Source organism: Xyrauchen texanus, chromosome 17 (genome assembly GCF_025860055.1).
Source record: "Xyrauchen texanus isolate HMW12.3.18 chromosome 17, RBS_HiC_50CHRs, whole genome shotgun sequence".
NCBI lineage: Eukaryota > Metazoa > Chordata > Actinopteri > Cypriniformes > Catostomidae > Xyrauchen > Xyrauchen texanus.
This window is the reverse complement of record NC_068292.1, coordinates 44,797,141-44,813,905: the sequence shown is the minus strand read 5'-3', so window position 1 is coordinate 44,813,905 and position 16,765 is coordinate 44,797,141. Positions and strand designations below refer to the sequence as shown.

Here is a 16,765-nt window from a genome sequence, read left to right as displayed (position 1 = left end):
GTGTGGATGTAACATTTTTAGAATGTCATTGTAGAAAGTCAATTATTGGTGCGGCTGTGTCTCAGGTGGTAGAGCGGGTCGACAGCCAATCACAGGGTTGGAGGTTTGATTCCCGGCCCACTTGACTCCACATGCCAAAGTGTCCTTGGGCAAGACACTGAACCCCAAGTTGCTCCCAATGTCATGCTAGCACCTTACATGGAAACTCGGTCATTGGTGTGTGTGTGAATGGGTGAATGAGATGCAGTGTAAAGCGCTATGAATTAGGTTAAAAAGGCGCTATATAAGTGCAGACCATTTACCATCAAGAGAGTAGTATTCAGCTGGTCATGTGATCCAAAACATGGCGCCCCAGCCAAAGTCACTGATTAGCCTGGAGTCTTCATCTCATGCAAGTGGTCATTATTTTAATGTTTATTGTTTTGTAAATCAATTTCTAGAGTAGAAAATTTTTAATGAGGAAAACAGAGTGCACTTCAACTCCCTATTCAGTTCCACTTGGCAATTATGAACCAAAAACATGCACGGCTAGACTAAAATGTTTAGCTGTAGCGATGCCGATTGGCTAAAACAAGCGCGGGCCACTTCGCTGACTTCTCAGCTTTTGATTCAAGCACAGTCACAGAGACAGGTTTGGCATTTCATGAAAGATCAAAAGCTTCTGTACAGACACACGTTTGGCTCCAAACACATACGCCAACATTGTATTTTGTCCCAAACAGGGGCCGGTTGCATAAACAGCCATTAACTTAAGACTGCATCTAACAATTAAAGACGCCATAGAAAGCTCACAGTTGTCTTTAGCAAGACAGTCTAATTTGCATTGCATTGTGGGAAAAATAAGACACTGAACAGCTTAAAAAAGTCAGACAGTGGACGCTCAATACATTTTTTATTTGCTGAGAATATTTGCTTAGAGGACTACAATGCTTCAAAATGTATTTTAAATGAACACATTTAGTGATTTAACCCAAATAATTAAAAACACAACATGGTTACCATTTTTGAAGTCAAAGTCTTCAACCAAGTCTCAACTCAAGCCCCTTTCAGCCCCCACTGGCTCAGCTGACAAAAGTTAGCCTGAGGTGTGCTGTCTTACATTTTGGTCTTTAATTAGACTGATCAAAGTTTTTAATGCAACTGACTGAAATTAAGACTAGTCTAAAACAGTTTTATGCAACCGGTCCCAGCATTTGTCTCAACTCTGCTGCCATCTAGTGTCCAAAAATGCATGTGGTGTGGCATGGCCTCCTATCAGCAAATATACAGACCGGAAGTGACCTAGTGCTCTCCAGGGAAGAGACCTTGAAATTGGCGAACTAGATACATCTGCGCACACACAGTATATACTTTTACTTTGATGACATCATGCATTGTGCATGATTATCTGCCTTCCAATGAGCTCTTGCACATAAAATACTTCCTTAAAGCGCATGAGCAGCCGATAGAACTGCATATACAGCCCGGCTGAGAATCAAACAATCATCCCAACATCATCAAGTAATTAATAAAAGCTGAATTCATGATTCCCTCATGAAGACCGATGGCAACGGTTGAATTGTCAATATTGTAACTTTGTATTGACTTCAGAGCACACATCGTCACTGTATAATCGTATAATCAATAAAACAGACGATGATAAATGTTTAAAGTTTTATTCAAGAACTTTAATCCAAATGTACTTTTTCCAAATGTCCAGCAAATCAACTGCAAGAACACAATTGACAATGAGCATTCAATTAAGAGGAATAAAAGAAAGGAATGTTTCGGAATTTTCCAAATTAAAAGTTTTACATTTTTTTTGTGTTTTTTTTTTTTAAACATTAAAACAAGGTCAAGATTTAGTTTGACCTGGCAAAATACTTTAGGTGAATTCATATTTTTCCTGTTTTGAGTTTTTCCCAATATTGATTTTTCCAATGCTTCCCTCTTGAAGTCAGCGCCATAATTCTGAAAAAAAAAAAAAGGAATATAAGGAAGTGTGTTGGGAAAATGAATGTTGTAAATACTCATGAGCAACATACAAACATCCGAACACATTTCAAGGTCACCTCGTCTTAAACGGCCGGTACAGCAGGGCTGGGCACTGATTTCTGGGCAGCTTCTTTGGCCTGATGAGCCTGTAGCACAGCAACGGCTTCATCCACCTGGAATAATTAGAAAAACCACAACGGCACGATCAAATAATGCAAACATGAAGTGCACATTTTTTACCTCAAGAGCAAAGCAGTTGCATACAATTAAATCCGTTCTTGAACCAATGAGAATTTTTGCATTGTGACACTTTCAATGTTTAAACTCCATGAACCCGCCGGCAAGTCAACAGGGGGCGCTATATCACGAAAAAAGTCCCCATGTACATAGATCAGGCATATGAAGCATCGTTTCGATACTTAGAATCTGAACTTTGAGAATAGCAACACTTTTGCATTTGCAGCACAAAATATGGCCTGAAAATAAAATCGCGAGTCAGCGCCCCCTAGAGGTGACGCGCACAAATATGAATATAAAAGTCTTTCAATCTGCACTTCAATGGTCAAGTCATATATCAAACGAAAGCTCTCGTTCTCACGTGACTGTATGGTTAACTGTTTTTGTCATTATATCTAACATTTTATTAGAATCACTAATTAAATGATTTCTGCAAGTCATTAAATACAAACGTCTCTTATGCACCAATCATTGCTGCTGTAAGCCCCGAAGAGCCAAACTTTATATCAGCTTTCACCTTCGGCATCTTAGCTATTGCTTGTGAATAATCCAGTATTATATATTTAATGCGCAGAACAAAATATGCCATCCAGCAGGAAAAGCATGCAAAACAAATCAGAAAAATATGACTATTGATATAATTTTATATATAGCAAAGGAGAGGATCTCCGCTTTCTAATGACCAATAGATTGAGCTTCTAGTCCACTCAGAGGCCGAGATATATTTAATGAGACAACCAGGGTGGGGCATAAACCGAAAATTAGACCTAATGTCTATGCACATATGTGAGAATCAAATGCATTAAGCTGAATGAGATCATGTGACCTCTGACCTTTGACCGCAGGGACTCTGGTGACTCCAGCATGTGCAGCAGCTCAGAGTTGTCGATCTCCAGCAACATTCCGGTGATCTTTCCCGCCAGACTTGGATGCATGTTCTGAATGAGCGGGAACAGACGCTCACCTGAGATGACAAAGACACATGTGAGCACCTCAATTAGGCCTGGAACAAATACATTTGATTGGTATTTCTTTAAAGTGAAAGAATTGTACTTGCTCGATCAGACAAGCAGAATGATTATAATGTGAATAACGTAAAAATAACCGGCTACATGTGTGATATGTGGCCTATATCACTTATTATAAAGTTAATATTTTTATTCTGCTGTTGAAAATAATCCAGAGCAAGTCATTTTATAATTCGCAAGCGATCTAGTAACAGCTGTGCCGATTGATTGACAGGCGGCGTATGTTTGTGTGCTAACATGCTCGCGCTAACACACACCTGAACGGTCAAATACACTTCATAATCCCACCAAAATGCCCGTCTTGTTCAATTATTCATGTAAACACTGAGAGGATGTCAAAAGTGAACATAAATGGCAGAGAAAAAAAAGTGGATTTGTATTAATATGTGGGACATGCAAGTATAAATGTAAGCTACTTACATTTGCGTTGCACCTTTAGTGCGTTGCATCTTTAGTGCGGTTATATTTAATGCGTTGCACCTTTAGTCCGGTTATATTTAATGCGTTGCACCTTTAGTCCGGTTATATTTAATGCGTTGCACCTTTAGCGCGGTTATATTTAATGCGTTGCACCTTTAGTGCGTTGCATCTTTAGTGCGGTTATATTTAATGCGTTGCACCTTTAGTGCGGTTATATTTAATGCGTTGCACCTTTAGCGCGGTTATATTTAATGCGTTGCACCTTTAGTGCGGTTATATTTAATGCGTTGCATCTTTAGTGCGGTTATATTTAATGCGTTGCACCTTTAGCGCGGTTATATTTAATGCGTTGCACCTTTAGCGCGGTTATATTTAATGCGTTGCACCTTTAGCGCGGTTATACTTAATGCGTTGCACCTTTAGTGCGGTTATATTTAATGCGTTGCATCTTTAGTGCGGTTATATTTAATGCGTTGCATCTTTAGTGCGGTTATATTTAATGCGTTGCATCTTTAGTGCGGTTATATTTAACGCGTTGCATCTTTAGTGCGGTTATATTTAATGCGTTGCACCTTTAGTGCGTTGCATCTTTAGCGCGGTTATATTTAATGCGTTGCACCTTTAGTGCGTTGCATCTTTAGCGCGGTTATATTTAATGCGTTGCATCTTTAGTGCGTTGCATCTTTAGTGCGGTTATATTTAATGCGTTGCACCTTTAGCGCGGTTATATTTAATGCGTTGCACCTTTAGTGCGGTTATATTTAATGCGTTGCATCTTTAGTGCGGTTATATTTAATGCGTTGCACCTTTAGTGCGGTTATATTTAATGCGTTGCACCTTTAGTGCGGTTATATTTAATGCGTTGCACCTTTAGTGCGGTTATATTTAATGTGTTGCATCTTTAGTGCCGTTATATTTAATGCGTTGCATCTTTAGTGCGGTTATATTTAACGCGTTGCATCTTTAGTGCGGTTATATTTAACGCGTTGCATCTTTAGTGCGGTTATATTTAATGCGTTGCACCTTTAGTGCGTTGCATCTTTAGCGCGGTTATATTTAATGCGTTGCACCTTTAGTGCGTTGCATCTTTAGCGCGGTTATATTTAATGCGTTGCATCTTTAGTGCGTTGCATCTTTAGCGCGGTTACATTTAATGCGTTGCATCTTTAGTGCGGTTATATTTAATGCGTTGCATCTTTAGTGCGGTTATATTTAACGCGTTGCATCTTTAGTGCGGTTATATTTAACGCGTTGCATCTTTAGTGCGGTTATATTTAACGCGTTGCATCTTTAGTGCGGTTATATTTAACGCGTTGCATCTTTAGTGCGGTTATATTTAACGCGTTGCATCTTTAGTGCGGTTATATTTAACGCGTTGCATCTTTAGTGCGGTTATATTTAACGCGTTGCATCTTTAGTGCGGTTATATTTAATGCGTTGCATCTTTAGTGCGGTTATATTTAATGCGTTGCATCTTTAGTGCGGTTATATTTAATGCGTTGCATCTTTAGTGCAGTTATATTTTTGCAGGGAATTTCTTTACTGAATTAAACTTAACCCTTTCATTCAGTGAATGTCATTTAGAGGTATTTATAAAAGATGATTTTGTACTCTTTATTGTTAGTAAACATGTTTAATACAACATTTTATGTCGGGCACAAGCTGAATAATTAGTTAGGAGCTAATAATTAATCATTGCAATAATCGCCGAATAATCTTTCGATAAATACAAATAATCGTTAGTTGCAGCCTAAAGCTAATAGACCTGCTGCGGTCTAGCGTGTAATTATAAGTCAAACAACCATAACAAGAAAAGTTATTCAGTCAAGAGCAGTGAGTTTAGTATCTTTAAAAGTGCAAAATGTAACAATTCTCATGTAATATTCACCTTTTTTGGCCAGTGTGTGAACGGCTTGTAACGCAACTTTAAAAAATGAGCCCTTCCCGGACTTCCTAGGTTGCCTATAGAGCCTGTAGACTGATTTTCATGTGAAGGGAGTGGGTTGCTTTTGCCGGCAGGGCGTTTGATTCCTGGAGGTACCTGTGTTCGATTTTGGGGGTCAAAACAGCCCCTGAATTGGCGTTCTTATTGATCAGATAAACTTTCATAACGGCAAAGCATGTGAAATATAGTCCATAAGGATTGATCGTGTCATTTTAGCTAACTTGGTCTCTTTGTACATTACGTCGTTGTTTTAGTCGATGCTAGCTCGCGTCACTACGGAGTGTGCGCACAAGGGGGAGCAACAGGAAGCTGCTGCAGTTCACAAAACGGCCACAGGTGTCACTAAATCATGCTTTTCTGAATCTTACATACTGCAACTTTAAAAAGTATGAATGTATTATACTCATACAGTAGTTTAATGCTGCCTTTCATTCTGAATGTTTACTTGAATACTTGATTCTGCTGTTAACTTTTAAAGCGCTAGTCTTGACTAAAATCTTACCCAGCATCTGCTTCTGTTCCTGTGGTTGGGCGGCAGCCAGCATGGACGCAGTCAGAGGCTCTTGACCCTGAACGTGCACGGCAGGCTGGAAGGGGGGGCACATTTTTACATAATGTTAGTAAACCTGAATTTACGAATGTCCAATCACAATTTATAAAAATAACCGAAACCACTGAATTGAAAACTGGCACAAACGTTTGCTTTCCTCGAATACCTGCTGCATAGCCACTTGCTGTTGAGTGGGCATGTGCTGCTGTGGGTTGCGGACTGCAGGTGTATACTTGTACGGCGGCATTCTCACTGGAGCTGTACCCGTCGCTGCGCCCCCCGTTGGAGGACGAGGACCCATACCCTGTGAGCCTGACGGCAGAACAGACAGTTAGGACACATGGACAGTGGAAGCATGTTTCCAGAACGCATTACTGCAGGGCTGTTCACTCACTCATACGCTGTGAGGTCATCATGCGGGGGACCTGGTTGGACTGGGGCCGCACCGCACTGTAAGTCTGCGGACGGGGCGCTGAAGTCCTGATCGCGTTGGGCATGTTCTGGAAATCTGCAATGAAAACGAGAATTAAATGAACGGCTGTGAGGTCTACGGTACGAGTCTTGGGAGGAAATGTAGGTGGAGCTACTCACGCTGAGGGCGGACACCTGGTGAGTTCCAGCGAGGGCTGGGGCGGAGCTGCGCGAGCTGACTGGCGGGGTAGTACGCGGCACGATTCTGAGGCTGTGAAAGAAATGTCGTGCATTGAGATTCAAGCAGCTCAAAAGACTAAACACCACATGCTCGCATCCAAGGCAACGGTGATTTCTGACCTGTGGAATGGCAGCCATGAAGTACCCGGATGGTGGCGTAGGCTGGTATGGGTTCAGGACAGGGTTCGGCACGGCTCTGACGCTCGCCATCCTCTGCATGTACTGGCTGGTGAGGTGGGCCTGACGCTCCTCCTTCCTCTGTGCCAGGGCAACGTACAGCGGTTTTGTCGCGACGATACGGCCGTTCATTTCGGTCACCGCTTTAGTGGCCTCTTCAGGAGAAGAGAAACAAACAAATCCAAAACCTTTGCTGCGGCCGCCCTCCATCATCACCTGCACAGAACGATAACACAGATACATTTAACACTTGCGCGCTCCATTTTTTAAAAACATTTGGCAAATAAACTTGTTCATACCTTGGCACTTGTAATAGTGCCAAATGGCGCGAATTCTTTACGCAGACGTTCGTCGTCCAAGCCGTCGTCCAGATTTTTAACGTAGAGATTCACTCCCTGTTGAAGAAGCGACCACCAGTGAGATCATTTCAACACGTCACACAATTAAAGGGCCAGCGTGCTCTTTAAGAAGCATTCTCATCCGGTCGGCTGCTGGTCATGTTACCTGATAACGGGTCATGCGGTCCTGTTTCATCTGCTCAAATTTGCGCTTGAGCTCCGTTTGTCGTTCTCCTTTCTTCTGAGCGCGGCCCACGTACACCTGCTTCCCGTTCAGCTCTTTCCCGTTCATCTCATCCACGGCCTGATGACCGGAGGAAAGTGTCAGAATCAACTCAATGCAAAACCACACAAGTGAATATTACAAGATTTCAGACATCATAATTCACATTCACTCACTCTCTGGGCGTCCTCGTGCCGCTCAAAGCTGACAAAACCGAAGCCTCTCGATTTGCCACCGTCATCGGTCATGACGCGGACACTCAACGCTGGACCTGGAATAACGCAACACGTCAAATACAATTCAAGGGACTACGTAAAAAACACTAATGGGGGGTCTGGGTATCTCAGTGAGTATCGACGCCGACTATCACACCTAGTGTCACGAGTTCGAGAGACTCCAGTCAGGTCTCCTTAGCAACCAAATTGGCTCAGTTGCTAGGGAGGGTAGAGTCACATGGGGTAACCTCCTCGTGGTGGTGATTAGTGGTTCTCACTCTCAATGGGGCGTGTGGTGAGTTGTGTGTGGATCGTGGAGAGTAGCATGAGCCTCCACATGCTGTGAGTCTCCGCGGTGTCATGCACAACGAGTCACGTGATCAGATGCGCGGATTGACGGTCTCAGACGCGGAGGCAACTGAGACTCGTCCTCCGCCACCCGGATTGAGGAGTGTAACCGCGCCACCATGAGGACCTACTAAGTAGTGGGAATTGGGCATTCCAAATGGGGGATATATATATATAAATAAATACACACCAAATTTGCAGAATATCTCCTTCAGCTTCTCTTCATCCATGTCTTCTCCGAAGTTCTTGATGTAAACATTGGTGAACTCCTTGGCACGGGCGCCCATCTCCGCCTCACGCTCCTTGCGTGACTTGAAGCGACCGACAAACCTTTAAGGTAAACAAAAAAACATTTCATGACCATTAAAAATTAACAGACAAATCATTTTCCCCTTATAGCCTCGTTACTGTAGTCATCATTCGCATGGTGATTTTTCTTAGATTCTCATTTTTACTACAGTCATTTTTAGTTTTTTCCACTTTTCTACCCAATTTCCAAACCGCTCCAAGTCCTCGTGGTGGCTCGCCTCGATCTGGGTGGCGGAGGACGAATCTCAGTTGCCTCCGCGTCCGAGACCGTAAATTCGCGCATCTTATCATGTGGCTTGTTGAGCACGTTACCATGGAGACGTAGCGTGTGTGGAGGCTTCACGCTATTCTCCGCGGCATCCACGCACAACTCGCCACATGCCCCACCGAGAGCGAGAACCACATTATAGCGACCACGAGGAGGTTACCCCATGTGACTCTACCCTCCCTAGCAACCGGCCCAATTTGGTTACCCCATGTGACTCCACCCTCCCTAGCAACCGGCCCAATTTGATTACCCCATGTGACTCTACCCTCCCTAGCAACCGGCCCAATTTGGTTACCCCATGTGACTCCACCCTCCCTAGCAACCGGATCAATTTGGTTACCCCATGTGACTCCACCCTCCCTAGCAACCACGTCAATTTGGTTACCCCATGTGACTCTACCCTCCCTAGCAACCGCGTCAATTTGGTTACCCCATGTGACTCTACCCTCCCTAGCAACCGAGTCAATTTGGTTACCACATGTGACTCTACCCTCCCTAGCAACCGGGCCAATTTGGTTACCCCATGTGACTCTACCCTCCCTAGCAACCGGGCCAATTTGGTTACCCCATGTGACTACCCTCCTAGCAACCGGGCCAATTTGGTTACCCATGTGACTCTACCCTCCCTAGCAACCGGGCCAATTTGGTTACCCCATGTGACTCTACCCTCCCTAGCAACCGGGCCAATTTGGTTACCCCATGTGACTCTACCCTCCCTAGCAACCGGGCCAATTTGGTTACCCCACGTGACTCCACCTTCCCTAGCAACCGGGCCAATTTGGTTGCTAAGGAGACCTGACTGGAGTCACTCAGCACGCCCTGGATTCAAACTCACGACTCCAGGTGTGATAGTCAGCGTTGTGTGTATGTATATATATATATATATTTTTTTTTTGGGTGCCCTAGACATTTTCTTGACCCCTTTTGAGAGAATCCCATTAAGAAATATTTATATCAATGATTTATAGGCACTCGCCACTTCAAACCAACAACCACATAATGTAGAATGATGCAGTTAATCAAAGCGGACGTAAAATAATTTCAGACGTGCAACATAAACTTTGATTCCTTTTTAAAGTCACACTTACACTTTGCGATCATTGAGCAACATGCCGTTCATTTTCTCAATGGCTCTCTCTGCAGCCTCGTGGGTCTCAAAGTGCACAAAGCCGTATCCTTTAGATCCATTCTCATCACAAACCACCTTTAGAAGAACACCGAGCACAAGCATCAAACGGCAGCGTTCACAGTTAAAGCGTGTGTTAATGAACAGAACTGCTGTAAACATGCACACGTCGTTGCAAAACACGTCTTCATTACCTTGCAGGAGAGGATGTTTCCGAAGGCGGAGAATGTATCGTAAAGGGCCTTATTGTCAATGGACTTGTCCAGGTTTTTAATGAAGATGTTCCCAACACCACTCTTGCGCAGTGAGGGGTCTCTCTGGGACCACATGATCCGGACGGGTCTGCCCTTGATCACGTCGAAGTTCATGGTGTCCAAAGCGCGCGCTCAGCTGAAACGGGAAGAGATTATAAAACAGGAGTACAACAGTGTCTGGCCATTAAAACACACTTATTATATTTCTAAAGACATTTCAGCAACAAAGAGCATTTTCATGGCAAGTTTAACCTTGTATGTGGCTTGATTCATGCGTTAGATCACCAATCCACCACCTGATCTAATGGTTAGGCGGAGACCTGGAGAGGCCAACAAGCCACAGTGTCTCACACCTACTGTGAAATTTGGTGGAGCGGTGATGATCTGGGGCGCTTCAAGCCACATAAAAGGTTATCCTGGAAGAAAACTTCTGCTCTGGCAATGTTCCCCAATGTGTGTGTGGACATCTATACAGTGTGTGTGTGTGGACATCTATGCATGTGTATATCTATATAGTGTGTGTGTGTGTGTGTATATCTATATAGTGTGTGTGGACATCTGTGTGTGTGGACATCTATAGCATGTGTGTGTGGGGACATCTGTGTGTGTGTAGATAACCTTGTGTGTGTGGATATCTATATAGTGTGTGTGTAGATAACCTTGTGTGTGTGGATATCTATATAGTGTGTGTGTGTGTGTGGATATCTATATACAGTATGTGTGGAGATCTATATACAGTATGTGTGTGTGTAGATCTCTATATACAGTATGTGTGTGGAGATCTCTATACAGTATGTGTGTGTGTAGATCTCTATATACAGTATGTGTGTGTAGATCTCTATATACAGTGTGTGTGTGTAGATCTCTATATACAGTGTGTGTGTGTAGATCTCTATATACAGTGTGTGTGGGTAGATCTCTATATACAGTGTGTGTGGGTAGATCTCTATATACAGTGTGTGTGGGTAGATCTCTATATACAGTGTGTGTGGGTAGATCTCTATATACAGTGTGTGTGGGTAGATCTCTATATACAGTGTGTGTGGGTAGATCTCTATATACAGTGTGTGTGTGTAGATCTCTATATACAGTGTGTGTGTAGATCTCTATATACAGTGTGTGTGTGTGTAGATCTCTATATACAGTGTGTGTGTAGATCTCTATATACAGTGTGTGTGTGTGTAGATCTCTATATACAGTGTGTGTGTGTAGATCTCTATATACAGTGTGTGTGTGTAGATCTCTATATACAGTGAGGAAAATAAGTATTTGAACACCCTGCTATTTTGCAAGTTCTCCCACTTAGAAATAATGGAGGGGTCTGAAATTGTCATCAGTAGGTGCATGTCCACTGTGAGAGACATAATCTAAAAAAAATCCAGAAATCACAATGTATGATTTTTTAACTATTTATTTGTATGATACAGCTGCAAATAAGTATTTGAACACCTGAGAAAATCAATGTTAATATTTGGTACAGTAGCCTTTGTTTGCAATTACAGAGGTCAAACGTTTCCTGTAGTTTTTCACCAGGTTTGCACACACTGCAGGAGGGATTTTGGCCCACTCCTCCACACCGATCTTCTCTAGATCAGTCAGGTTTCTGGGCTGTCGCTGAGAAACACGGAGTTTGAGCTCCCTCCAAAGATTCTCTATTGGGTTTAGGTCTGGAGACTGGCTAGGCCACGCCAGAACCTTGATATGCTTCATACAGAGCCACTCCTTGGTTATCCTGGCTGTGTGCTTCGGGTCATTGTCATGTTGGAAGACCCAGCCTTGACCCATCTTCAATGCTCTAACTGAGGGAAGGAGGTTGTTCCCCAAAATCTCGCAATACATGGCCCCGGTCATCCTCTCCTTAATACAGTGCAGTCAGCCCTGTCCCATGTGCAGAAAAACACCCCCAAAGCATGATGCTACCACCCCCATGCTTCACAGTAGGGATGGTGTTCTTGGGATGGTACTCATCATTCTTCTTCCTCCAAACACGGTTAGTGGAATTATGACCAAAAGTTCTATTTTGGTCTCATCTGACCACATGACTTTCTCCCATGACTCCTCTGGATCATCCAAATGGTCATTGGCAAACTTAAGACAGGCCTTGACATGTGCTGGTTTAAGCAGGGGAACCTTCCGTGCCATGCATGATTTCAAACCGTGACGTCTTAGTGTATTACCAACAGTAACCTTGGAAACGGTGGTCCCAGCTCTTTTCAGGTCATTGACCAGCTCCTCCCGTGTAGTTCTGGGATGATTTCTCACCTTTCTTAGGATCATTGAGACCCCACGAGGTGAGATCTTGCATGGAGCCCCAGTCCGAGGGAGATTGACAGTCATGTTTAGCTTCTTCCATTTTCTAATGATTGCTCCAACAGTGGACCTTTTTTCACCAAGCTGCTTGGCAATTTCCCGTAGCCCTTTCCAGCCTTGTGGAGGTGTACAATTTTGTCTCTAGTGTCTTTGGACAGCTCTTTGGTCTTGGCCATGTCAGTAGTTGGATTCTTACTGATTGTATGGGGTGGACAGGTGTCTTTATGCAGCTAATGACCTCAAACAGGTGCATCTAATTTAGGATAATAAATGGAGTGGAGGTGGACATTTTAAAGGCAGACTAACAGGTCTTTGAGGGTCAGAATTCTAGCTGATAGACAGGTGTTCAAATACTTATTTGCAGCTGTATCATACAAATAAATAGTTAAAAAATCATACATTGTGATTTCTGGATTTTTTTTTTTAGATTATGTCTCTCACAGTGGACATGCACCTACAATGACAATTTCAGACCCCTCCATGATTTCTAAGTGGGAGAACTTGCAAAATAGCAGGGTGTTCAAATACTTATTTTCCTCACTGTACAGTGTGTGTGTGTGTAGATCTCTATATACAGTGTGTGTGTAGATCTCTATATACAGTGTGTGTGTGTGTAGATCTCTATATACAGTGTGTGTGTGTGTAGATCTCTATATACAGTGTGTGTGTGTGTAGATATCTATATACAGTGTGTGTGTGTAGATCTCTATATACAGTGTGTGTGTGTGTAGATATCTATATACAGTGTGTGTGTGTAGATCTCTATATACAGTGTGTGTGTGTGTAGATATCTATATACAGTGTGTGTGTGTAGATATCTATATACAGTGTGTGTGTGTGTAGATCTCTATATACAGTGTGTGTGTGTGTAGATCTCTATATACAGTGTGTGTGTGTGTAGATCTCTATATACAGTGTGTGTGTGTGTGTAGATCTCTATATACAGTGTGTGTGTGTGTAGATCTCTATATACAGTGTGTGTGTGTGTGTAGATCTCTATATACAGTGTGTGTGTGTGTGTAGATCTCTATATACAGTGTGTGTGTGTGTGTAGATCTCTATATACAGTGTGTGTGTGTAGATCTCTATATACAGTGTGTGTGTGTAGATCTCTATATACAGTGTGTGTGTGTAGATCTCTATATACAGTGTGTGTGTGTGTAGATCTCTATATACAGTGTGTGTGTGTAGATCTCTATATACAGTGTGTGTGTGTAGATCTCTATATACAGTGTGTGTGTGTAGATCTCTATATACAGTGTGTGTGTGTAGATCTCTATATACAGTGTGTGTGTGTAGATCTCTATATACAGTGTGTGTGTGTAGATCTCTATATACAGTGTGTGTGTGTAGATCTCTATATACAGTGTGTGTGTGTAGATCTCTATATACAGTGTGTGTGTGTAGATCTCTATATACAGTGTGTGTGTGTGTGTGTAGACCTCTATATACAGTGTGTGTGTGTAGACCTCTATATACAGTGTGTGTGTGTAGATCTCTATATACAGTGTGTGTGTGTAGATCTCTATATACAGTGTGTGTGTGTAGATCTCTATATACAGTGTGTGTGTGTGTAGATCTCTATATACAGTGTGTGTGTGTGTAGATCTCTATATACAGTGTGTGTGTAGATCTCTATATACAGTGTGTGTGTAGATCTCTATATACAGTGTGTGTGTGTGTAGATCTCTATATACAGTGTGTGTGTGTGTAGATCTCTATATACAGTGTGTGTGTGTGTAGATCTCTATATACAGTGTGTGTGTGTGTAGATCTCTATATACAGTGTGTGTGTGTGTGTAGATCTCTATATACAGTGTGTGTGTGTGTGTAGATCTCTATATACAGTGTGTGTGTGTGTGTAGATCTCTATATACAGTGTGTGTGTGTAGATCTCTATATACAGTGTGTGTGTGTAGATCTCTATATACAGTGTGTGTGTGTGTGTAGATCTCTATATACAGTGTGTGTGTGTGTAGATCTCTATATACAGTGTGTGTAGATCTCTATATACAGTGTGTGTGTGTAGATCTCTATATACAGTGTGTGTGTGTAGATCTCTATATACAGTGTGTGTGTGTGTAGATCTCTATATACAGTGTGTGTGTGTAGATCTCTATATACAGTGTGTGTGTGTAGATCTCTATATACAGTGTGTGTGTGTAGATCTCTATATACAGTGTGTGTGTGTGTAGATCTCTATATACAGTGTGTGTGTGTAGATCTCTATATACAGTGTGTGTGTGTAGATCTCTATATACAGTGTGTGTGTGTGTGTAGACCTCTATATACAGTGTGTGTGTGTAGACCTCTATATACAGTGTGTGTGTGTAGATCTCTATATACAGTGTGTGTGTGTAGATCTCTATATACAGTGTGTGTGTGTAGATCTCTATATACAGTGTGTGTGTGTAGATCTCTATATACAGTGTGTGTGTGTAGATCTCTATATACAGTGTGTGTGTGTGTGTAGACCTCTATATACAGTGTGTGTGTGTAGACCTCTATATACAGTGTGTGTGTGTAGATCTCTATATACAGTGTGTGTGTAGACCTCTATATACAGTGTGTGTGTGTAGATCTCTATATACAGTGTGTGTGTGTAGATCTCTATATACAGTGTGTGTGTGTAGATCTCTATATACAGTGTGTGTGTGTAGATCTCTATATACAGTGTGTGTGTGTAGATCTCTATATACAGTGTGTGTGTGTAGATCTCTATATACAGTGTGTGTGTGTGTGTAGATCTCTATATACAGTGTGTGTGTGTGTGTAGATCTCTATATACAGTGTGTGTGTGTGTGTAGATCTCTATATACAGTGTGTGTGTGTGTGTAGATCTCTATATACAGTGTGTGTGTGTGTAGATCTCTATATACAGTATGTGTGTGTAGATCTCTATATACAGTGTGTGTGGGTAGATCTCTATATACAGTGTGTGTGTGTAGATCTCTATATACAGTGTGTGTGTGTAGATCTCTATATACAGTGTGTGTGTGTAGACCTCTATATACAGTGTGTGTGTGTAGATCTCTATATACAGTGTGTGTGTAGATCTCTATATACAGTGTGTGTGTGTGTAGATCTCTATATACAGTGTGTGTGTGTGTGTAGACCTCTATATACAGTGTGTGTGTGTAGACCTCTATATACAGTATGTATGTGTAGATGCACACATGTACACACAAATATACAAAATAAAACAACATATGAGGCAAGTATATTACAAATATTGCGAGTAAAAAGATTGAAAAAACAAATTCAACAAATTGTGACGCTTTACATTCCTATGCAAATGTTTAATGCGATGTGCTCAAAACGTTAAGGACTGCATTTTTGTCATTGCGTTGATGAGAAATGATGCCTGGAACTGTTGACTAGAAAATGCAAGTGTGTCCTTACCGTCAGCGGGCTGCTGGAAGTTCACGTAGGCATAACCGAGAGAGCGGCGGGTCATCATGTCTCTGCACACCCGAATGGAGAGGATGGGCCCGGCGGGGCTGAACTTCTCGTACAGCATGGCCTCCGTCACATCCTGGTGGAGATCACCGACATACAGGGAGGCCATCGGGTAACTGGGAGCACTGGGGTTCATCTTCCTAAGCGACCGAAGGAAAAACTAACAAACCGCGCGGTTAGAAGCACGATAACCGAAAGAAGAAAAAAACCGAACCGAACACACGTGCTGGAGCTTCGAAAGGCTGATGACGACGGACACGCTAAAAGCTACTCGATTTACTTCCGTAAGACGGTCAAACGGCCAAAATAACCTTAAATGATAGAATTAAAGACTGATTAAAACGCGTCCGGTAATGATTAATTGCCGTCGTGTTCGCGGATTCGATGATTAAAATTTTCCAAAGGCCTACTGAAGTCAAACCGGTGCGATGTTGCCCTTTAAAACTCCTCAAACTGCCCGTGGATCCCGCTTCACCGAGGTATTCGGTAGTAAAAGTCGATTTTTTGTTTAGATTTTCCGTTTTGTGATTTTTTTTTTATATTTTTGGTTTTTTATATAAGATTGTGTGCCGAGGCTCTGTGGCACACGTGCTCTATCTCGCACCGCATTAGGTAGGGACGAGAAGCGGAAGTAGCGCTCAGATTAGAAGGGCCTCAGGGCGGAAGTTGCGTGTTTTTAAATAGTTTTTCCAAAACGCCAAAATAAGAGTCTCTTATATTCCGTCGAAAGAGACGTCATCGTGAAATAATGACAAAAATATCGAAAATAAGTGGGTCTCAAATACCTCATTTAAATTATTTAATGCTGTTAAATAAAACCAATAACTTTTATTAATAAAGTAATAGAGTCCATTAGATGTAACTTTAATTGGGAAAGCTACGTATGGCATTTTTAAAACATGCACCACAAAAAACACAAATGAAACAATTAAA

General features: G+C 42.2%; 1 protein-coding gene across 3 annotated transcripts; it reads right to left on the bottom strand.

Moving 5' to 3' along the window:
- Positions 1–1,639: 1,639 nt before the first annotated feature.
- Positions 1,640–16,465, bottom strand: LOC127658053 (polyadenylate-binding protein 1A-like). 3 transcript variants are annotated; one of them, XM_052147142.1, is made up of 15 exons: positions 15,776–16,465; positions 10,004–10,194; positions 9,772–9,887; positions 8,297–8,436; positions 7,720–7,814; positions 7,487–7,624; positions 7,282–7,377; positions 6,926–7,198; positions 6,746–6,836; positions 6,549–6,662; positions 6,321–6,466; positions 6,107–6,191; positions 3,045–3,175; positions 2,052–2,147; positions 1,640–1,950 (listed from the first exon to the last, which is right to left on the bottom strand). In XM_052147142.1, exons 1-14 carry the CDS (start codon positions 15,966–15,968, stop codon positions 2,058–2,060), a joined length of 1,899 nt encoding a protein of 632 aa, XP_052003102.1. In that variant the 5' UTR covers positions 15,969–16,465; the 3' UTR covers positions 1,640–1,950; positions 2,052–2,057. The 3 variants fall into 3 exon arrangements, with proteins under 3 accessions (XP_052003102.1, XP_052003100.1, XP_052003101.1); XM_052147140.1 differs by lacking the exon at positions 15,776–16,465 and having other exon boundaries at positions 6,107–6,193; positions 6,314–6,466; positions 10,004–10,215; XM_052147141.1 differs by lacking the exon at positions 15,776–16,465 and having other exon boundaries at positions 10,004–10,214.
- Positions 16,466–16,765: the final 300 nt, after the last annotated feature.

Bases quoted from the DNA above. Each gene is read 5' to 3' on its own strand.
- LOC127658053 (XM_052147142.1), bottom strand. From the start codon at position 15,968: ATGAACCCCAGTGCTCCCAGTTACCCGATGGCCTCCCTGTATGTCGGT. The intron at 8,437-9,771 runs GTAAGTGTGACT...TTTACCTTAAAG, and splicing joins TTGCTCAATGATCGCAAAGT to GTTTGTCGGTCGCTTCAAGT. The intron at 7,625-7,719 runs GTGAGTGAATGT...TCCGGTCATCAG, and splicing joins GGCACGAGGACGCCCAGAGA to GCCGTGGATGAGATGAACGG.